The 24,026-nt window shown below is 47.5% G+C and overlaps 1 protein-coding gene across 1 annotated transcript in view; it reads left to right on the top strand.

Moving 5' to 3' along the window:
* mst1rb (macrophage stimulating 1 receptor b) overlaps positions 1-24,026 on the top strand; it is a 110,667-nt gene that overhangs the window by 28,807 nt on the left and 57,834 nt on the right. Inside the window, exon 3 of the mRNA XM_055648051.1 lies at positions 23,703-23,870. Coding sequence (XP_055504026.1) covers positions 23,703-23,870 — 168 coding nt within the window. The remainder of the gene's footprint in view (positions 1-23,702; positions 23,871-24,026) is intronic.

The following is a 24,026-nucleotide window of genomic DNA, read 5'->3' as shown; positions in this document are numbered from 1 at the left end:
AGGTACAGAAGTGTGAAAATGCACACCTCCAGATTCAGGGACTGTTTTTTCCCCAGTTGTTATCAGGCAACTGAACCATCCTCTCACCAACTAGAGAGCGGTCCTACAGCTACTATCAACCTCATGGGAGACCCGTGGACTATCTTTAACTGGACGTTACTGGGCTTAATCTTGCATTAGACATTATTTCCATTGTCCTGTATCTTTGGACTGTGGACGGATTGATTGTAATCTTGTACAGTCTATCCACTGACTGGGTTCCATGCAACAAAAAAACTTTTCACTGTACCTCGGCACATGTGACAATAAACTAAACTAAACTTCTCCATGCCGACCAGGGAGCCCCAAACGAGCTAGGCCCAAGTTTCAGAGAGTTGCGAACAGTGCCCAACCCACATGTGAGCCGGCCTCCCATCCCCACCTCCCATCAAGTCATCTCCATGTAATGCTGCCTCGGGAAAGCAACCAATGTAATCAAGGAGCATTCACACCTTGGTCATTCTCTCTTCTCCCCTCTCCCATCGGGAAGAAGATACGGAAAAGGACACAAAGGGCAGGAGTAACTCAGCAGGTCAGGCAGCATGTCCGGAGAACATGGATAGGTGGCGCTTCAGGTTGGGACCCTTCTTCGGACTGAAACTACAAAAGTCCGAAAGCACGCACCACCAGATTCAAGAACACTGCTATGAAACTATATGAACAGACCTCTATTGCCGAGGATGAAATCCTGATCTTCCAATCTACCTCATTGCGGCCTTGCACTTTTTAATTATCTGCACTTTCTTCGTAGTTGTAAAGGGCCTGTCCCACTTAAACTATTTTTTCAGCGACTTACTGGTACCCGTCATAGTCGCAGCATGCTGCCGAAAATTTTCAACATGTTGAAAATCCAGCGGCTACCAGAAAAAGGTACGACTCTTTGAGCGACTACCCATGACCATACAGGCGTCGCCCCTCGACATGTCCCTGAAAAAATTGCGTAAGCTGGACAGGCCCTTAACCCAATATTCTGCTTTGTTTTTTCCACTCTTGCTCTACATTGATCTATTTATGATATGACTTACCTGGATAGAAACATTGAAACAGAAAATAGGTGCAGGAGTAGGCCATTCGGTCCTTCCAGCCTGCACTGCCATTCAATATGATAATGGCTGATCATCCAACTCAGTATCCTGTACCTGCCTTCTCTCCATACCCCCTGATCTCTTTAGCCACAAGGGCCACATCTAATTCCCTCTTAAATATAGCCAATGAACTGGCCTCAACTATCTACTGTGGCAGAGAATTCCAGATAACCTGCGAACATAGCTTTTCACTGTACTTTGGTACACTTGACAATAAAACCAATACCAGTAGGAATAAAGGTAGCAGTGTTGCAAATTGACTTGGTATACTGCTGGTTGGATGGGAGCTGAGTGAGTACTTCCCCAGCCACACTAACATTAGCTACATGCAAATAGAGACATGGGCCACCTTAGCTACATGTAACTGGGGTTATGCATCGCCTTCAGAGATACAGCGTGGAAACAGGCCCTTCGGCCCACCAAGTCCATGCCGACCAGCGATCACCCCATACACTAACACAATGACATACGTTAGACATAATTTACAAATTTATCCAAGCCATTTAACCTACAAACCTGTACATCTTTGGAGTGTGGGAGGAGACTGGAGCACCCGGAGAAAACTTGTGTGTTCACAGGGAGAAAGTGCAAATCTCTATACAGACAGCATTCGTAGTCAGGATCGAACCTGGGTCTCTGGCGCTGTAAGGCAGCAACTCTACCGCTGTAACACATAAGCTATCTGGCAGCTACTCACTGCTGGCCCTCCCACACAAGTAGACAGCCTCAGCTCCCAGCTGATCAGAAAACTTGCCGTTAAAGTTCAAAACACACCCTGCAGCTTCATTTCTTGTCCAAAGACTACGCCCATTCTCTCACCATTCCCAATCCCAAGGAAATACTGCTTTATTTTTTCTTTCCCCTGATATTCTTTGCTCTGGGAGGAATCATTCGGATGACTTGGCACCGAACACAACCTGCAATGAAATACCGAGACACAGAGTGGAATTTCAAAAATTCTTTGTTACTCTGAAAAAAATATTGAGCCATGTTGCCCAGATACGCTTGAGGCATTTTAAAAATAGTTCAGCTGTGTGCACAATCCACTTTTTTTTTTTTTAGTTTTAGAAAATTTGTGGGAGGAAATCACCACTATTCTAATAGGGTTGGGGTTGACAGGAATAGATAGATCATCCATGATTAGATGGAGGAGCAGAATCAGTCTGAATAGCCTAATTCTACTCTCTTTCACCACCCCCTCTCTCTCTCTCCCCCGCCCCCCCCCCCTCTCTCTCTCCCCCCCCTCCCTCTCGCCCCCCCCCTCTCTGTCCCCCCCCCCTCTCTCGCCCCCCCCCCCCCTCGCCCTCTCCCCCCCTCGCCCCCCCCCTTTTTTCTCGCCCCCCTCTCTCTCCCCCCACCTCTCTCTCCTCCTCTCGCCCCACTCTCTCTCACCCCCCCCCTCTCTCTCGCCCCCCCACCTCTCTCTCCCCCCCTCCTCTCTCGCCCCCCTCCTCTCTCGCCCCCCCTCCTCTCTCCTCCCCCCACCTCTCTCGCCCCCCCCTCTCTCCGCCCCCGCTCCCAAACCCGCCCCCCTCCTCCTCGCTCTCCTCTCGCCCTCGCCTCCCCCCCCACCTCTCTCGCCCCCCCCCCTCTCTCGCCCCCCCCTCTCTCCCCCCCCTCGCTCTCTTTCTCCATCTCTCTCCCTCTTTCCCCTCTCTCTCTCCCTCTCTCTCCCTCCCTCTCTCGCCCCCCCCTTCCCCCTCTCTCCCTCCCCCTCCCCCTCTCCCTTTCTCTCTCTCCCTCCCCCCCCCCCCCTCCCCCCCCCCTCCCCCCTCGCCCCCTCTTCCCTCTCTCCCCCCCCCCCTCTCTCTCTCTCCACCTCCCTGTCTCTCCCTCTCTCCCTCCCTCTCCCTCTGTGTCTCTCCCCCTCCCCCTCTCTCTCCTCCCTCCCCCCCCCCTCCCTCTCTCTCTCTCCCCCCCCTCCTCGCCCCTCTCGCTCGCCCCCCCCTCTCTCTCCTCCCCCCCCCCCTCTCTCGCCCCCCCCCCCCTTCTCTCGCCCCCCCCCCCTTTCTCGCCCCCCCTCCCCCTCTTGCCCCCTCCCTCTCCTCCCCTATCTCCTCCCCTCTCTCCCCTCTCCCTATTATTGAGAGCCAATTTGTGCGTAACCTTCCACAATCAGCAATATAACAATGATGAGATGTAGGGCGACAATGTTTGTCCAGAACATGAGGACGAAAACTTGCCCTGTCATGTAGTATCTTATATCACTGAGGGAGCAGCCAGAAAGGGTGTGTGTGTGTGTGTGTGTGTGTGTGTGTAAAATTGCTGAGTACGTGGGGAGTGGATGTGAATGCGGGATAACATGTAACTAGTGTGAACGGGAGATCGATGGTCCGCGTGGACCTGGTGGGCTGAGCGGCCTGTTTCCATGCCGTATCTCTAACCGGGAGTAAGTCGCCGAGGTGTAGCTGAGAGTTTTGAGTTTTGAGCTCTGTGTTGATTGATCATCCGACTCTGCCTGGACTTGCAGCTCTCCATCAGCCACGATTAGGCCGATGATCTAACGTCAACTAATCACTTAATCTCTGTTTTAGAAGAACAACGCCCTTTGCAGGTCTCAGGACACGGTGGGTATTTTTAATATGTTGGCAGGTTCAAATCTAAATTAGTGTCCAGTTGAGGGAGTGTCCCCTTGTGTTTTGTCCTTGCCAGAAACATCTAACTGTGTATCTATGCACTTTTGGAATGGGGGGAAGATTGTGAGGCAGAAAATGTTTTCCTTTTGCTTAATATTGTTAGTAAAATAGATTTTCAGTTCAATTGCAAAGGTTGCAAGGAGGACTTGTATAGGCATGGATAAGCTACTTGCTTGAATGAAATCACACTGCAGAAAGGCGATGTGTCATCAATGAGTTAATAATGGAAGCATGCACGATGACAATATCTCGCATCACATCTTCTACGCTGCTGCGAGGCACTCCCTGAGCAATGGTTGACAGCTCCAAAGATGGATGCGCTAGTGGGCGGTCCACCATCCAGACATCACTGCAGGAGTGCCTCAGTTTCCTCCCGCACTCCAAAGCCGTACAGGTTTATAGGTTCGACACAAAATGCGGGAGTAACTCAGCGATGATAGAAGGAATGGGTGACGTTTTGTGCCATCACCTATTCTTCCTATCCAGAGATGCCCTGCTGAGTTACTCCAACATTTTGTGTCGATTTTCAAGAAGGAACTGCAGATGCTGGAAAATCGAAGGTAGACAAAAATGCTGGAGAAACTCAGTGGGTGCGGCAGCATCTATGGAGCAAAGGAAATAGTCAACGTTTCAGGCCGAAACCCTCCTTCAATTTGAAGAAGGGTTTCGGGTCGAAACGTTACCAATTTCCTTCGCTCCATAGATGCTGCCGCACCCGCTGAGTTTCTCCAGCATTTTTGTCTACCTTTATGTCTATATTCGGTGTAAACCAGCATCTGCAGTTCCTTCCTACGGGTTTGTATGTTGGTTGGCTTTGGTAAAATTGTAAATTGTCCCTCTTGTGTAGGATACTGCTAGTGTACAGGGATCGCTGGTCGGTACGTAGTCGGTGGGCCACAGGGCCTGTTTCCGTGCTGTGTCTCTAAACTAAACTAAAGTAAATCTCAAAGTTTAAAACTTATAACTTTTAATGCATCTGTGATTAAAAAAAATGATTGCAAGTTAATGGAGACACGAGAGACTGTAGATGGTGGAAACTGGAGCAAAAGAGAAACTGCTGCAAGAACTCAGCAGATCAGGGAACAGCTGCCTAGCCTGCAGAATTCCTCCAGCAGTGTGTTTTTTACTCAGTGCATACGAATGTGAACGTATTACAAATTTGAAAATATGTGTGTGCGTGTGTGTGGGGGGGGGGGGGGGGGGGGGGGGGAACGGGACTATTCTGGTGAAATTAGAAAAAAAATACTTAATCACAAGGAGAGTTTTGTGAAAGATGAACTATTTGCTGTTCTCCCTGTGTGTCTCGTAGCTGCTTGACAGTTTTTAAGTTTCAATTCTCTTTCAATTCTGCCCCGAGTTTCTGCTGTTTGATCTCAGAAGGGAGGTGCCGTGTGATGATCTCATTGATGTGCAGAAGGTTCTAGAATTATGTGTATAATTACTTTAGATGTACAGTGCCCTCCATAATGTTTGGGACAAAGACCTAAGAATGGTCTGTGTAAAAATCTGACAATGTGCACTTTAAGCACAAGTGATTTTTTTTTTCTATTACAAATCTCAAATTGTGGAGGACAGAGGCAAATAAACAAATGATGGGTCTTTGTCCCAAACATTATGGAGGGCACTGTAATTCCTGGACAAAAGGCAGACGTGAAAAGTAATTTAAAATGCAATTTATGTTTTACATTAGAGGAATAGAAGGTTAAACTGCAATGTTGTGTAATGTATCTGTATTGATTGTATCTGCTAACTCTGTTTCTTTGCAATTATTTTGTAGATCTATCTAAGATCTATCTTCCACAATCTTTATAATTTTCATAAGTGCATGAATACTAGAAGCAGAATTAGGTCATTCAGCCCATCGTCTACTCCGCCACTCAATCATGGCTGATATCTTTCTCTCTCGACCCTATTCTCCTGCCTTCTCCCCACAACCCCTGACACCTTAGTAAGTAAGTAAGAATCTGTCAATATCCATCTTTAAAATATCCATTGACTTGCCATCCACAGCCGTCCATGACAATGAATTCCACAGATTCACCACAATTTCAAGTAACTCTTGCATTCCCATCCTCCCCTACTAGTCCTACCAGTTCTACTGTTCGCATCCTTGTATCCCCACGTTATCACCTCTTCTCTAGCCAACAATGAATGGGCCATTGTGGGCTCCACCCTTCCTTGGTCATCAGTTGCCGGTCCTGATTTGTTCTGGCCTTTTCTTACCTCAAGTTCCCTCCTCTCTACTTTCAGTCTGAAGAAGGGTTCCGACCCGAAACATCACCCAGCCTTTTTCTCCAGAGATGCTGCCTGACTTGCCGAATAACTCCAGCACTTTGTGGCTATCTTTGATCTTTCCCTTTGTTCTATGTATTATACTGGAGTTTGAACTGATTGTAACTCTGCACAGTATATCTGATCTGTTTGGATAGCGTGTAAAACAAAGCTTTTCACTGTACCTCAGTACACAAGACAATAATAAACCCAGGGCTGACAACATTGGGTGAGAGTTGGGAGTGAGAAATTTGCGAGAGACCAAGCCCGAGGGAGCGTTGCGTATGGTGCATACGGTAGCGAGTCTTATAACTTGCACTTGAATGCAATATATATGCTTTAAATTGGATTGGAGCGTTTTTGAAAGGGGGGAGGCTGTGCGATCACTGATCACTGGCCTTGGGGGTACCCGGTGAGGGAGTGGAGCAACCGAGTGGGGAGAGGGTGTGGAAGAAGGGTGGGAGCTTTTTTTTGAAATTTGATGTATTAAAATCATGTTTTAGTGCACTGTAGATGTATGATTTCAATGTTTTTTGTATGAAGTATTTTTAAGAGGTAACTTTTTAAGGGGTAACTTTATCCACACAAAGGGTGATGGGTGTATGGAACAAGCTGCCAGAGGAGATAGTTGAGGCAGGGACCATCCCAACATTTAAGAAAAAGTTAGACTGATAGGACAGGACATGGATAGGACAGGTTTGGAGGTATGGACCAAAAGCAGGTAGTGTAGCTGGGACATGTTGGCGGGTGTGGGCAAGTTGCGCAGAAGGGCCTGTTTTCACACTGTATTACTCTATGACTACATTATGCCTCCACCATGCATGAATGCTTCAAAATCAAGTAATCGAGTTTTATTGCCATATACTCAAGCATAGAAACATAGAAAATAGGTGCAGGAGTAGGCCATTCGGCCCTTCGAGCCTGCACTGCCATTCAATATGATCATGGTTATTCATCTAAAATCAGTACCTCTTTCCTGTTTTTTCCCCATATCCCTTGATGTCGTTAGACCCAAGAACTAAATGTAATTCTCTTGAAAACATCCAATGAATTCGCCTGCACTGCCTTCTGTGGCAGAGAATTCCACAGATTCACAACTCTCTACGTGAAGAAAGTTTGTCCTCATCTCAGTCCTAACTGCCCCCCCCCCCCCCCCTTTATTGTTAAACTGTGACCCATGGTTCTGAGCGCCCCGCCTTTTGTGATTTATTCATCCATGGACGTGTTTGCATACCGAGCTGTATTTGGTACGCAGCTTCTTGCGATATGTTTCAGCAAGAATCAAGCGTTTCTTTATCCTTGAATCAAGGGATGAGAACTCCCAAATCTTTTAGATTTTAAAGATTCAGCAGAGAAACAGGCCCTTCGGCCCACCCAGTCCACGCTGACCAGCGATAACCCCGTACACTAACACTATCTTACACACGGGACAATTTTACAGTTTTACCAAAGCCAATTAACCTACAAACGTGCACGTCTTTGGAATGTGGGAGGAAGCCGGAGCACCTGGAGAAACCTCACCAGGTCACGGGGAGAATGTGCAAACTCCAAACAAACAGCACCCTTAGTCAGGATCGAACCCGTGCATCTGGTGCTGTAAGGCACCAAGTCTACCGCTGCACCACTGTGCTGCCCCTGAAATTAACAACTTTGTGTCTGAATGGACAGGAAATGCAATGGCCACCCCCACCCCTTGCTGTTATTGGAGATGGTGCAGTGACACAGCCATAAGGGCTGCTGCTACATGGCTCCAGCCAACAATGTCCTAATCTCCGCTGCCTGTGTGGTGTTTGCAGATTATCCTTCTCATGCATGGGGCGGCACGGTGGCAAAGCAGGCTCAGGCTTGATCCTGACCACGGATGCTGTCTGTATGGAGTTTGTACGTTCTCCCTGTGACTGTGTGGGTTTTCTCCAGGTGTTCCAGGTCCTACCACATTCCAAAGATGTACTGGTTTGTAGGTTAATAGTAAAATTGTAAATTATCCCTGGTGTGTAGGATAGTGCTCGTGTACAGTGTGATCGCTGGTCGGCATGGACTCAGTGGGCTGAAGGGCCTGTTTCCATGCTGTATCTCTGAAGTACAAAGTCTAAAGGGTTTCCTGCGGGTGCTCCAGTTTCTTAAGACTCACCTGTTGTTTGGTTGTTTGTCTATTCTCTCCTCTGTTGCTGTCTAACCTGTTGAGTTCCTCCAGCATTTAGTGTTCTGCTCAAGGTTCCATCATCTGCAGTCTCTTGTGTCTCTACTTTGCCTTGTTTACCTGAGTGTGATCCATTATGGTACCTGCAATGTTGAGCAAACATCCCAGAAACAAACCACTGTGGTCATGGCACATTTGGCTATATCCCCAAACTAAATCTATATTGACATATTAATGCGGCAGTGGATGGAGCGTGGGGATTAGTTTTCAGCATAAGAATATGTTGAGTGGCTGGTTGCAGTGTAAACATCTAGCAGCTGCTATTCTAATGGAGTGCAGTCTCAGTTTTGCATTTGAACCCCTCTGGCTGCGTGCAGGCATCAATGAAAGAACCTGGGTCTTCCGTACAATACAAGTCCATCACCGATTTTCCGGCAACTCGTGGTCTGGCGCCTCCACTAATCCGGACAAAATCGTGAGGCCGCACGTGAAATCCCTCTCCGGAAATCCCCCCTGAAAATGTGGCACCTCGGCTGGGTGAGACAGCCGATCTCGACCTCATCGGGACTTCCACGCCGATCGGCGGGTCGAATTTTACCTCCTGCATCCGGGGCTCTGGAACTCTGTCCTGGCTGGAGCCGGCAGAACCGTTCCTGTAGCCGACTTTGGAGGCTGACTTTGCGAGCCGGGATCTCGGCTCCTCGGTAGCCAAGGCGGACCGTTCTGGCTGCTTTGGACTCCTCCTGGAGGCCATGATCTCTGTTGGTCTGGCTACATGGATACTCTTGAAAGGCCCTGGAACCAAGGGTGCTGGAAGATCGGGGGTGGACATGTATAAACATGGACTGGAATTAATTTGAAGGCTGGCTCTTGCATACAATCAATGGTTCCTATATCAACCACGTCTCCTCCAACTGTGCCCCTCCACCCTCTAACACACAGGAAGTGTTGAGAGTATTGGGAAAGTTGGGTTTTGCAAACGATAGTGGGAACGTCTTGGTTGTTTGTGACTCGATATTTATATTGGTTAATTCAAGGACATAACAGTGCTTGGTGTGACTTACCAACCGTGATCACTGAGTGGGAGGGTTGATATACAAGCAATCACCAAGCCAACACAATGTTGTTCCCAAATTCACCCTTCGATACAGGAAAAAAATGTGGCTAGGCCTTATGTAGTTACATTGATGTAGGTTTAGGTTTATTATTGTTATATGTTCCAGGGTTCAAAAAGCTCTGTTATCCAAACTGATCAGATGTACCATAGATAGACACAAATAGCTGGAGTAACTCATCAGACCGTGTCTCTCGAGAAAAGGAATAGGTGACGTTTCAAGTCGAGAACCTGAAATGGCCTATTCCTTTTCTCCAGAGATGCTGCCTGACTTGCTGAGTTATTGAAGTTTAATGCATAAGATAAGGACTCATGGGACTGTGGTAATATGATATTGTTGTGTATAAATGAGTGGTTGACAGGTAGAGAACTGAGCGGAATTAAAATGATGGCACAAAATGCTGGAGTAACTCAACGGGCCAGGCAGCATCCCTGGAGAATATGGATAGGTGACGTTTCTGTCGGGACCCTTCTTCAGACTGTCGGGATCGGGATCCTTCGTAAAATTATGACCATTTTGGAAAACTAGTTGCTGGGGTGACACTAGGATTGATGCTGCGGCAGCTGTTCTTTACTCTCTGTACTGATGGTTTGGATGAAAGAAGAAAGTTTCTCGTTCACGTAGAGTTGGGACAAAAGTTCACGGGGTGGGGTAGGCAAAGAGTATGTACTGATTAGGATTTTCAACAAAGACACAAAGTGTTGGTGTAACTCAGCGGGTCAGGCAGCATCTCTGAAGAACTTGAGTAGGTGACGTTTCGGTTTGGGACTTTTCTTCAAACTGGAGTGTGAATAAGGGTCCCGACCCGAAATGTCATTGTCCATGTACTCCAGAGATTCTGCCTGACCCGCTGAGTTATTCGAGCTCTCTGTGTCTTTCCAAGGGGTAATCCAATTTATTTGAAGGGACAGACCATCAGATCACTAATGATTTAAGGTTAAAAGTCTGAACCTTGCAGCATAATCTCGACTTCAAACTTATGTTATGGTGTATTACAAGATAAAATGGTTGCAACGGTATATAAAACTGTACTTCCATGCATCCTTTTCTACGGATGTGAGTTCACTGGAGAAGGTTTTGCCTGACCCGCTGAGTCACTCCAGCACTTTGCGGTTTTATTTAATAAACCAACATGCGTAGTTTTTTTGTTTCTACACTTTCTTCACAGATGAGGTTATTAGGCACAGGGATGGATGGCAGAGAGAAAGTAATGTGGGAAAGTGTACAGTTATTCACTTTGGAAAGAACCGAAAGGAAGAATATTCTTCACAGAGAGAGACTGCAAAGAGGATGGCGTTGCACAGCGGGATGTGGTCAGGTTACACTTTGGCGTAAAACTAATTAAGAAGGCATTAGAATGACGATATTTATCGCAACGGAAATGAAGTACACTTGTACTTTGAAATGTATTCAATAAATGAGATTTATAGATGGGTGCCAGGTTTCTTGATTTTTTGATGGGGATGGTAACCTTATCACATCCATCTTCAAAAACAAAACGATGTCATGCATCATTTCTGACATTAAACAAGTGAACAATGGCTGTGAATATTGATGTCAGTACCGCACTGCTGAGCCTTCTTCTAAGGGTTATGATGACAGAAGCAAGGAGAGATAAACTGTCTGCATAAGTGATCTGGAAACCATGTATAAAGGGCAAATGAGTAAATATTTGGATTAGCAGCGAGACTGGACAAATGATGCAGCTATTCCTCGTGTTCCTTTGGTGGAGAATGTGGTCCTCACGGACGGTTGGCCATTATATATAAACGCTGCTTTCCATCTCACTGACGAGGTACATTCCAGGTCATCATTGCCTCCTTGTGAACAATCCACAGCTGATCTAGGGATGTCCTCACTGTGATTTTCCAGAACACCTCTTCCGACTGCATTCCCTGCTTTAGTAGCTGGATCAGAGATAGCTTTTGACCTTCTCCAGGGATTCCACATGGACAAGTATTATCTGCATAGAAAAGGAATGTATGGAAGTACAATATTCTCTATACTCCCTGGATCTATTTTATCTGTAATACAATTATTCATACCATGAATGCGCCATAACAAAAGTTTGAAGTCGACATCATGTTGGGAGTTTCAGACTTTTAACTTTAAGGCTTTGATGATCTGATGGTGTGTCCCTTCAAATAAATTGGAATATCCCTTAGGCACAGAATGCCGGAGTACCTCAGCGGGTTAGGCAGCATCTCTGGAGTACATGGACAGGTGCCATTTTGGATTGGAACCCGTCTTCAGTCCGAGAAAGGGTCCTGACCTGAAACGTCACCTATCCATGTTCTCCAGGATACTGCCTGACCCCCTGAGTTACTCTAACATTTAGTGTATTTCCTGGGTAAACCAGCATCTGCAGTTCCTTGTTTCTACATTCTGGACTACCCCTTGTCTTGGTTCCCAAGTATTCAAGTAGCTTAACAAATAAACACGTATTGTTTCGTTGTATATCAGGAAATGTCAGGAGTGGGAGATGACCTGTAGATGATGTGAGTGGTTTAGAAACATAGAAAATAGATGCAGGAGTAGGCCATTCAGCCCTTTGAGCCAGCACCGCCATTCAATATGATCATGGCTGATCATCCACAATCAGTATCCCGTTCCTGCCTTATCCCCATATCCCTTGATTCCATTAGCCCTAAGAGCTAAATCTAACAAGACATCTGAAGTAACCAGGGACAGGCAGTAAAATGTGTTTCCACCAGCAGGAGAGTCTAGGACCAGAGGCCAGAGCCTCAGAATAAAAGGACGTGCCTTTAGAAAGGAGATGAGGAGGAATATCTTTCGTCCGAGGGTGGTGAATCTGTGGAATTCATTGCCACAGACGGCTGTGGAGGCCAAGTCATTGGGTATTTTTAAGGCGCAGACTGACAGATTCTTGATTAGCACAGGTGTCAGGGGAGAAGGCAGGAGAATGGGGTTGAGAGGGAAAGATAGATCAGCCATGATTGAGTGGTGGAGCAGACTTGATGGGCCGAATGGCCTAATTCTGCTCCTAGAATGTATGAACATGAAAAGTATGAATGAAGCCTGTGGAAGAATATAAAAAATTCTTGTCGGCTGCTTCTGATGCTCTTGTTGAGCCAGCTTTAACCAACCAAATTGAAAAAAAATGTTTTTGTTGGTCACTAGCCTTGCATGCAATCTTTATTGCATCCTAACCATGCCGGAGATAACACTGCAGTAACAATTTATACAGGCCTTTGGTTGTAATAAAATACCGACAAGGTGTTCCACATGAACGTTACTGCACGCAATTTAAAACTGAGTTACAAGAGGAAACGTTGACACAAGTGGCCAAATATCTGATCATGGGGTTGGTTCAATTCTTGAGAGAGAGAGAGAGATGCTTGGAGAATGCAGGCAAGTGAAACACCATTCCAGCCGGACTGCTGTGCAGTTGGATGGCTTTATCGAAGGATCTCTCCTTACTGGGACAGTGTTAGTTCAATCCAGGAATGTTCTGGCTTGATGCATTTGGAAGTTATTACATTATCCACAAAGTATGTTTCTCCATTGAGAAATCAGATTGCAGGGTTTCTGAACATTTAGTACGTTTAGTCGCTGGTTTGTTTTACTTAGCTGATAAACAAGAAGGGAGCTGACACAATATTGAATGTGTAAATATATATATATGCGTGTATGTGTAAATATACATATATATGCACGCACACAACTCGTGCACCAACACAAACGCTAACAGGCCCATCGGCACGCCAACACACCAACACATGCACAGGCGCATGTTTACATGCACCAACACACGCACTCACACCAACACACACACTCACACCAACGCACACAAGCGCAAACAAATATGCACGTGCATACCTTGATGGTGTATACAAATGCGAGATGATTAAAAGCTTCAAATTCTTCGGAATAAATATCACCCGCAATTTGCCCTGGAACGGCCACATCAAAGCTATCGCCAAGAAAGCTCACCAATGCCTTCCCTTCCTTTGAAGGCTGAGGGAGCTCAGCACGTGCCCAACAACCCTCACCAACTTCTACAATAATAATAAAACACACACACACACACGCCTGCTCACCAACACCAGCTTGTAAACACACACGCACGCACAGTGATACGCCTGCTCACCCACACCAGCTCCACAGCACTTACACAGTCCAGGGTTACTGCCAATGATGCTTGTTGGTTGGCACGTCTTAATGGGCTGAAGAATCTGTTTCCCTTCCGTAGCCTTGTACTTCCATAGATTGAAGTCCATCCTCTGTTATTGCCACTGGATCTGAAGAAATTCTTGCTTTTGTCCACGCAAAATTGCAAGCACTTTGAGGTTTGGAAATGTTGCGAAGTGTGTGGTAAACGGGCCGTCTTGTGTTTCTATAAACCATTAAAACCTGTTTATTCTTTCTGCTTCATCTATTTGATTTAGTATTGTGTGCTATGCAGGCACTTAATCTAGTGGAGACTAAGGGTGAACAGCAATAAATATGTCCCACTGTCATTTGGAGCCGACATTCCACACTTAAGGGCCTGTCCCACTTTCACAACCTAATTCACGACCACTGCCGAGTTTGCCCTTGACTCATACTTGCAGCATGGTCGTCACGAGGTCGTAGGTAGGTTGTAGCAGGTCGTGTTGCTAGTCGTAGGTACTCGTGGCATCAAGTAGGTCGGGGCGTTTTTCTAGCCTGATGAAAAATGTCCACGAGTAAAAAAAGTGGTGAATTAGGTTGTGAAAGTGGGACAGACCCTTTAGCACCCTTAAATCATGCCAACCAACAAGCATCTATTGGTACTAATCCAAAAAACAAAGCCATATTTGTTCTACCCATATTCCACCAGCACCCCAGATCCTACCAGGGACACCTCGGGACCACAGGCAATTTGCAGTGGTTAATCAGCCCACCATTCGTACATCTTTGGGATGTGCGATGAAACTGGAGTCTTCGGAGGAGACTAACATGGTCAACAAAGAATGTGTAGGAAAAAATTGCAGATGCTGGTTTAAATGGAAGATAGACGCAAAAAGCTGGAATAAGTCAGCGGGACTGGCAGCATCTCTGGAGAGAAGGAATGGAAGATGTTTTGTGTTGAGACCCTTCTTCAGACTGAAAATCATGGGAAAGGGAAATGAGAGATACAGACGACGATGTAGAGAGATATAGAACAATGAATGAGATGCTGCCTGTGCTGCTGAGTTACTCCAGCTTTTTGTGTCTATCTTCAGTCAAGAAAGAACATGCGTACTCCACTCCAGACAGCATCTGAGGTCAGGATCGAACCCAGGTCACTAGAGTTGAGCTGTGTGAGTCAGCAACTCTACCAGCTGCATCTCCCATATCAATTATCCACTTCAGACAATAGGAACTAATCCCATTTTTCTTGCTCGAGTGGGAAAAAGCGAGGAGCAAGGCAAGAATAAAAGCATTTAATTGTGCGGAATCAATTCTCCGAATTCTATTGCATCTTTTCATGGGCAGCACAGCGGTAGAACTGCTGTCTCAGCACCAAACACCCCCGAGTTCAATCCTAACCTCGGGTACTGTTTGAGCGTCTACCACTCTCAACAGTCAACGAATGTCGTGAAATGCTCCCCACCTATTGGCACAAGGGACTTCTTAACATTTTGTCCTGTGTACTTGATTGTGATAATCTGGACTCGTCCAGTGACTGCTGTGAAAGGACAGCTGACAACATGGGACAGTCCACGTGACAGCTTGGAGAGACAGCTGACAGGAGTGAACAGACCCCACTGGGGCCGTCATGGGCTAGCTACCCATGACAGCAGTCCCCAACGCTGTTTCAGTTAGTTGGAGACACCCGCTAAATGCTACTAAAAGTAAAATAAAGAAAATCCCCCTAGAGCCTGCGAGAGCGGGGGCGCAAGATGGCTTGATAACCCAGACCCAGGAACGGAAACGACAGCAAGTCCCCAACGCTGCTGTGGGACAGTTGCATTTTGGTTGGGAGAAACCCGCTAAATGTGCTACTAAAGAGTAAATGGCCTCGCATTGAAAAGCAACCAAATCAGGGTGACTCAGCGACGGGACTCAAAGTTCGCAGAGCATCAGCACCCATGTCACTGAAGAGGGTGATACAAGCACAGAAATGCCGGTGGAGGAGCCCACGCAACAACGACAAAGACCTCCATTGGAGGGAAAGATCAAAGGGCACAAACCTGGAGTGAAATGGCCCAAAGCTGTTGAAAAGAAAGAGTGGGAGACGGTCAACAGTGACCTTATACATATCTTGGAGCAACAAGCGGGCACAGCAGTGGAAAAGCTTGAAAGGATGGGCAACACAATCTACAGCTGCGGAGAAGAATGGTTTGGGGTGAGTAAAGGGAGAGGTGGAAAGAAATTACCAACACCAATCAAGTCCAGGAGGCAGCAGGAGATCGAGAGGCTAATCAGAGAGAGGAGACAGTTGAAAAAGCAATGGAAAAAAGCAACTGACGCAGAGAGAGGTCTCATGCTACTCCAAGAGGACATCAAGAGCCGATTGGCAACCTTGCGAAAAGCAGAGAACTTGAGGAAACTTCGCAAGAAGAAAGAACATACAAGAACACGGTTCTACAAAGACCCTTTCAAGTTCATCAAAGACCTCTTCGCAAAGGAAAAAAAGTGGAACTTTGAAAACATCAAAACGGGAATTGGAGGAACACCTGGAAAAGGCCCACCAAGACACGAAAAGGCACGAGCAGTTAGTCATCCCACATGACATCCCGCCTATTCAACCACCTGAATTCAACCTGGACATCAGCCCTCCGAGATGGAAAGAGGTAGAGAACACTGCCCGGCGAGCAAGAGCAGCATCAGCTCCGGGGCCAAACGGAGTACCATACAAGCTCTACAAGAACGCACCGGATGTGTTACGCTTTCTATGGAAGCTCATGAGGGTGGTGTGGAAGAAGCAAACAATACCTAAGGTGTGGCGAAGGGCCGGCGGCGTGCTAATACCTAAAGAAAAGGATGCGTCAGACATCAGCCAATTCCGGCCAATATGTCTCCTCAACGTCGAGGGAAAAATCTTTTTCAGCATTGTATCACAAAGGCTGTCCACCTATCTGGTAACAAACAAGTACATTGATACATCTGTACAGAAAGCAGGAATTCCAGGATTTTCGGGCTGCTTGGAGCATACAAGCATGATCTGGAACCAGATCCAAGCAGCTAAGAAGGACAAGAGAGACCTACATGTGATTTTCCTCGATCTGGCCAATGCATTTGGTTCAGTTCCCCATGAACTCCTTTGGGAATCTTTTGCCTTTTTCCATGTACCAGAGCTCATCACCACACTGGTCAAGAGCTATTTCCAAGACCTGCAGCTGTGCTTCACAACAGCTGACTTCAGTACAACATGGCAGTGCTTGGAAGTAGGCATCATGGCAGGCTGCACAGTCTCACCCTTGGCCTTTACAATGGCCATGGAAGTCATCATCAGGGCCTCAAAATGGGTGGTGGGCGGTGAACGAACCAGGGCTGGGCTCAGTCTGTCACCCATCAGGGCATACATGGACGACATGACAACACTAACCACTACTGCAGCATGCACCAAGCGGCTGCTTGGAAAGCTGCAGGAGACGATCAAGTGGGCCCGAATGAAAATCAAACCAAGTAAATCTCGAAGCATCTCCATAGTCAAGGGGGTGCTTAGAGACACAAGGTTCTGCATCGGTGACGACCCAATACCAACAGTGTCTGAGCAGCCAGTTAAAAGCCTGGGCAGATGGTACAACGCAAGTCTCAAGGACAAAGAGCAGGTGCAACAACTAAGGCAAGAAATTGTCAATGGCCTGGAGAACATCAATCAGACCCTACTGCCTGGGAAACTGAAGCTCTGGTGCCTACAGTTTGGACTCCTTCCTCGGACAATGTGGCCACTGACCGTTTATGAAGCCCCAATAACAACTGTGGAGAAGATGGAGCGAACCATAACTTCATACGCGAAGAAATGGCTCGGGGTCCCACGATGTCTAACTAACATCGGCCTATATGGCAAAGGGGTCCTGGAACTACCTCTCACTAGTCTAACAGAGGAATACAAGTGTTCTAAAGTAAGACTCCAGATGACACTGAGGGACTCTAGAGACAAGACCATCAGTGCTGTTGCGCTGCCCCTAGTAACTGGCCGGAAGTGGACACCATCTGATGCAGTACAGCAAGCTTCATCAGCCCTGAGGCACAAAGACATCGTGGGGCAAGTCCAGCAGGGAAGAGGAGGCTTTGGCCTTACGACAAGTAAACCAACTTGGCGAAAGGCCACGACATCAGAGCGGAGGACATTGGTGGTCGAGGAGGTGCGGCGACAGGAGGCGGCCACAAGAAGTGCAAAGGCGGACTGGTCTCTCTTGCCAAACGGGGGCAATGGATGCAGTGGGAAGGTGTGGAGCGGAGGAAGATCAGCTGGAAAGAACTATGGGAAATGGAAGCAAGCAAGATCAGCTTCATCATCAGAACGACTTATGACGTGCTTCCATCACCAAAGAACCTCCAGCAGTGGTACGGCGAGGATCCAACCTGTGCCCTCTGCCCAACTCCAGCGACCCTCAAACACATCATGGTAGGCGGCAAGACCAGCCTCGCGCAGAGGAGATGCACGTGGTGGCATAATCAGATACTAAAAAGCCTGGCATCAGCCCTTGAGAACAGGCGGTGTGTGACCAACTCCTTGCCTCCGAGAGCAAGCAACCCCCCCCCCCTTGTCCGAGAAGGACAGAAAACATCTAAACATCCTTCCACCAGATCAGAAGAAGGAAACCTATGCAGGGCCCGTGACTGGAGGATGATGGCGGACATCGGCCGACAACTAATTTTTCCACCTGAAATTGCTTCCACCAACCTCAGGCCAGACTTGGTGTTCTGGTCCCCTTCACAGAAGATTGCTTACATTATAGAGCTCACAGTTCCATGGGAGAACTCTGTTGAGGAGGCCCTACGCAGAGCTTGCAGCAGATGCAACGCAGCGTGGCTGGAACACCAAAGTCTATCCAGTTGAAGTGGGATGCAGAGGATTTATTGCGTCATCTACCATCAGACTGCTGAAGGAGCTTGGAATCCACGGTCAGGCTCTGCGGAAGACCACAAGATCACTCTCAGAGGCGGCTGAAAGAAGCAGCCGGTGGATTTGGCTCAAGCGGAAAGACCCATGCTGGGCCCCAAGTACGTCGGGGTGAATCTTTGGGACGGTTTGACACGGGACACGCGCTGAGGGCTGATCATCCTGCAGCGGGCCGCCCTTGTGGAGGGTGTATAGTGTTAAAAGGACGAAACACCCAGTGATGCAAGGGTACACTACTGATGATGTGTCCTGTGCCCAACTGTCCTGAGGGTTACCCAGGCCAAGATATACATATCCCCCCCCCCTCCCCCCCACCCCCCGCCAATGTTGAGCGTCTACCACTCTCAACAGTCAACGAATGTCGTGAAATGCTCCACACCTATTGGCACAGGGGACTTCGTAACATCTTGTCCTGTGTACTTGATTCTGTGTGGAGATTGTTCATTCTCCGTGTGACCGCTCGAGTTTCCACCCAGGGACTCCGTTTTTTCCCCACATCCCATAGACACGTGTGTTTGGAGATTAATCGGCCTCTGTAAAAATGTGCGTAAGGAGTGGATGAGAGAATGGGATAACACAGAACGAGTGTGAACGGGTCATCGATGGTCGGCATGGACCCGGTGAGATTAAGGGCTTGATTCCATGCTGTATCTCTTTTTTAAAAAAAACTTTCAAAGTTCACTCCCCAACCTCACACCTACTGTAAGCAACAGTGCCAGGGATTGCTTATCCACGGGAACTGGAGTCTCCTACACAGCAAGAAGCGGGTGCTATTTAAAGTGAGAGGTTGCAAAGCTGAGGCACATGGGGATGTGGCCATTCTAGTGCATGAACCACTGAAGGTTGTTATGTCGGCCCAGCAGGGAGAAGACTACACGGGGAGGCCTATCTCTGGGGGATACATGAGAGAATTATTAGAATGGAATGACAGTGGTTCAATTATGCTTTTATTGTCACATGTGCAAACACACAGTGAGATAAATATTCTTGCATATAGTGTTCCCATACCCGAGCACATCCTCGATTAGCGGTGTACAGAAATAGTCGGCAGAGCCCGCATACTAGAGGGCAGCACGGTGGCGCAGCAGTAGAGTTGCTGCCTAAAGGGCCTGTCCCACTTAGGCGATTTGTAGGTGACTAGGCTGCCGCTACATGGTTGCCGGGGTGTCGCCTGTATGGTCGTGAGTCGTCTCCTCAGTCGCCCAAAGAGACGTAGTGTCTTTCTGGTCACCGCTGGATTTTCAACATGTTGAAACATTTTGGAGACAATCTGCGACAGTGCCAATGGGCGTAACTTGACTTATCCTGACGTAGGTGCTGTCGTAGTTGTTGCCAGGTTAACGTAGATTGTCACCAGATAACGTAGACCAGTTGTCGCCAAGGTTGACTTCGATTTTCCTTTGTTGTTAAAAGTAACGATTCTATTTCAAATTTTATGTCGAAGGGGGGGGTCCAGTCAGCGGTTTTTCGGCGACCTGCTGCGGCTATGGCAGTCGTCGACAGTCACCTACAAATTGCCTAAGTGGGACAGGCCCTTTACAGCGCCAGAGGCCCCGGTTCAATCCTGACTATGGGTGGCTTGTCTGTACGGAGTTTGCACGTTCTCTCTGTGACCGCGTGGGTCAGCATGGACTCGGTGGGGTGAAGGGCCTGTTGCCGTGCTTTGTCTCTATAGTGTAAAGATAGCTGAATAAAGTGATGGTGAGTTGGGTGGAAAGGTGTGTTGGTGTAGGGGGAAATCGAGCAGGACATAATTGGTTTTAATGTCCGAAATGCTTTGATGGTTGTTTATGGAAAGCTGGCAAGTGTGTGCTGGAACTGGTAATGAAGAGATGTTTGTGAACTTCTCCAGGTGCAGGGTGTTGGCTGTTGCAAACTCATGCACAGCTGAGAGTGTTTTCACCCAGCGGGTACGGTGCATCAGGAGGGCGTGGGCATATAAGGAACTGCTGGAGGAACTCAGTGGGTCAGGCAGCCTCTATGGAGGAAGTGGGCAGGTGATGTTTTGGGTTGGGACCCTTCCTCTGACTGGCTAGTGATCTTTTTGAGTTTTGAGTTTAGTTTATTGTCACACGTACTGAGGTACAGTGACAAGCCTTTGTTGTGCGCTAACCAGTCAGCGGAAAGACAAATACATGATCACAATCGAGCCGTCCACAGTGTACAAGTAAAAAGAGTGGAGCAATTGTAATACATGATTGCAGATCCACTTCTGTGAGTAGTACAAAGAGTCGTCTAGTTTGGGTGTCATCTTGGATGAAGGTTTCGGGCAGGGTAGGGACCCTAATTCAGACTGAAGGGACCTGACCCAAAATGTTGCCTGTCCGTTTCCTCCTCAGATGCTGCCTGACCCGCCCATTTAGTTTAGTTCAGTGTGGAAACAGGCCATTCGGCCCACTGAATCCGCGATGACCAATGATCACCCGTACTCTAATTCTGTGTTAACGCAGTTTCACAGGCCACACACCAGGTTTAGTTTGTAGAAGCTATTTAAACTACAAACCTGTAAGTCTTTGGCACCCGGAGAAAACCCACGCAGTCACAGATGGAACGTGCAAACTCTGTATAGACAGCACCCGTAGTCGGGATCGAACCGGAATCTTTGGGGCTGTAAGGCAGCAACTCTACCGCTGCGCTACTGTGCCGCCCAAAGTTTCTGCAGTGTAGGGCTCTGGCGATGTAGATACTGAGCAGGATGTCAGGCTTTTCAGAGTAGTGTCTTGGGACCTATTGTAGGACCGTGTGAACAAAACATCACTGACAGGGACATATTGATCAAAAGTTTGTAAAGTCAGTACTCTTTTTCTCACAGTACATTGCAGGAGTGCCAGCCAGAATCGTTGTGCTCCAGTCTCTGGTGTAGGATGTGTTCAGATTCGCTAACGGCGATAGATTTTAAAACTGACTTTTGTAGAAATGTACTTACTTGCTGTTCCATTTTAGTCAGAAGAAATTCACTGTTCTATCCAGTGTCTGAAGGCATCTGTGTAGCCCATGCCGGTGCGGCTCGTTTAGTTAAATGATACAGCGTGGAAACAGGCCCTTCGGCCCTTTGAGTCCATGCTGACCATTGATCACCTTGTTATCCCGCTTTCCCATCCCACATATTAGGGACAATTTATAGAAGCTAATTAATCTACAAACCTTTATGACATGTTCATAAGTTGTAGGAGCAGAATTAGCCCATTCGGCCCGTCAAGTCTACTCTGCCATTTAATCATGGCTGAACTATCTTTCCCTCTCAACCCCATTCTACTGCCTTCTCCCCTTAACCCCTGACACCCAGTCGTTGGAATGTGGGAGGAAACAGAAGCACCTGGAGGAAACCCACGTGGTCACAGGGAGAACCTGCAAGCTCCACACAGTCAGCACCCGCGGTCAGGATCGAACCTGGGTCTCTGGTGGTGTGAGGCAGCAGCTGTAGCTGCTGCGTAACTGTGCCTCCCATAATTGCAGCTGATACCATGGTCGTAACGAGGTCTACTAACTCAGCTTGTGCTGTGGGTTGCATCCAACATCCATCTGACCACCTTGCCTCACTGCTGTGAGAGTGAGTCGGTGGTTGAAGCACTAGCATGCAGGCTGCATATGTTTACTCTGCATCGCAGAACCACACAAACAATATCAACTGGCCTGGTAGTGTATGTACAGATCTGGTGGCATGGGGGTGATATTCGGGGTAATCTGAAACATGGACTAATGATACAGAAAATAGGAATTCAAATCCCACTTACTCGCTCATCTCCCAGTGATTTTAATTTTTGTTGCTTTAAGAGAAATCAAAAATCATCCTTTGGCATAGTTCAGAGATACAATGTGGGAACAGGCTCATCGGTCCACCATATCTGCACCGATCAGTGACCACCTCGTACACCAGCACGATCTTACACACTCGGGACAATTTAAAGTTTTTACCAAAGCCAATTAACATACGAACCTGGAACATCTATGGAATGTGGGAGGAAACTGGAGACCCGGGAAAAAACCTCACAGAGAGAATGTACAAACTCCCTACAGACAGCACCCGTAGTCAGGATCGAACCAGTGTCACCGTGCAAATCTACCGCTGCACCACCGTGTCTCCTCCTATTTGGACTTTTGATGCACAATGGAGTTGTGAGGGTTATTAGGGGAAAGTCGTGTATGTGGAGCTGAGGATAAGACCACCTAAACCGTATGGACTTATTTAGCGGTATAAAGAGGGAGTGGGTGGGTTGCTAGTTTGTGAAGCTGCAGTAAGAAGAATGTCATTGTTCCGGTTCATATCCGGTGCATGTGACAAATACATACTCTTGATAGTTGTGCTTCACAAAGGATTTTCCAGTCCTCTGTGTTTGTGCCAAGATTGTGCCTTTTTATCGTTTTCAGTGCATCAGCCAAGTTTTTTTCAACAAATGCCACTGATACTGAAGAATAACTAGACAGCTGTTCGATCCGCTGCCTCACAGCGCCGGAGACCCTGGTTCGATCCGGTACCTTTGGTGCTGTCTGTGTGGAGTTTGCACGTTCTCTCTGTGACTGCGTGGGTTTCCTCTGGGTGCTCCGGTTTCCTCCCACATCCCAAAGATGTGCGGGTTTGTAGGCTAAATGGTCTCTGTAAAATTGCTTTTCATTTGTCGGGAGTGGATGAGGAACTAGGATAATATAGAACTGGTGTGAACAGGTGATTGATGGTCAGCATGGACTTGGTGGGCCGAGCGGCCTGTTTTAATGCTAGGTCTCTAATCAAAACTAAACCTCATTACTTACAATGTGACACCAATTTTTGAAGATGTAGCCAAAAAATCATTGCACGTTTCCCTTTCTTCCTTCAAAATCTTGTGCTCCTGAGATCTATCTTTTCGCTGTCCCTCAATGAATTTCATTCCCTCATGATTAGTGGGATTAATATGGGAGTGGTTTTAATGGATGGTTGATGGCTGATGTGGACTTTAGACTTTCGACAGCACGAAAACAGGCCTTTCGGCCCACTGAGTCCGCACTATCCCACACACTAGGGACAATTTCCAATTTTACCGAAGCCAATTCACCTACAAGCCTGTACTTCTTTGTAGTGTGGGAGAAAATGGAGCCCCCGGAGAAAACCCACTAGGACAAACTCTGTACAGACAGCCAGACAGCACCCGTAGTCAGGATTGAACCTGGGTCTCTGGCGTTGTGAAACAGCAACTCTACCGCTGCGCCACTGTACCCCCCCCCCCCCCCCCCCCCCCCCCCCGTCTTGCTGGGCTATCGATTTTGATTCTGTGTTGGATCTCTCTGCAACTCATTGAGAAACATTGCCTTTCCACCTCCTGCCCTTTGGCCCACATTGAAGTATCCTCTCCCTGTTCCCAACAGTACAATATCTGAAGTTGCTCCTTCTTTTCCTTCCAGGATGGCAGAGACTGTGTGAACAAGCCGACCAGGATCTGGCATGCTTTTATCCGCTTGGATCGATTTGATGGTGAACTCGATGATACCATATTGACTTCCATCTATGTAACCGTGATTCAAAATGCCACTGTCGCTCATCTTGGGACATCAGATGGGAGGATTTTACAGGTAAAAGCTGTTTAACATACACACACCTTTGTTAGTGGCATGCTGCAGATCAAGCTGACGGAAAGGATATTGTGTACAAATCCATGCCAGGAATAGAGTTAGGCCATTCAGTCCATCAAGTCTACTCCATCATTCAGTCATGGCTGATCTAACTTT

This window comes from Leucoraja erinacea, chromosome 16 (genome assembly GCF_028641065.1).
Source record: "Leucoraja erinacea ecotype New England chromosome 16, Leri_hhj_1, whole genome shotgun sequence".
Classification (NCBI taxonomy): domain Eukaryota; kingdom Metazoa; phylum Chordata; class Chondrichthyes; order Rajiformes; family Rajidae; genus Leucoraja; species Leucoraja erinaceus.
The sequence above is the reverse complement of the archived record's forward strand: the minus strand, read 5'-3'. Positions and strand labels throughout refer to the sequence as shown.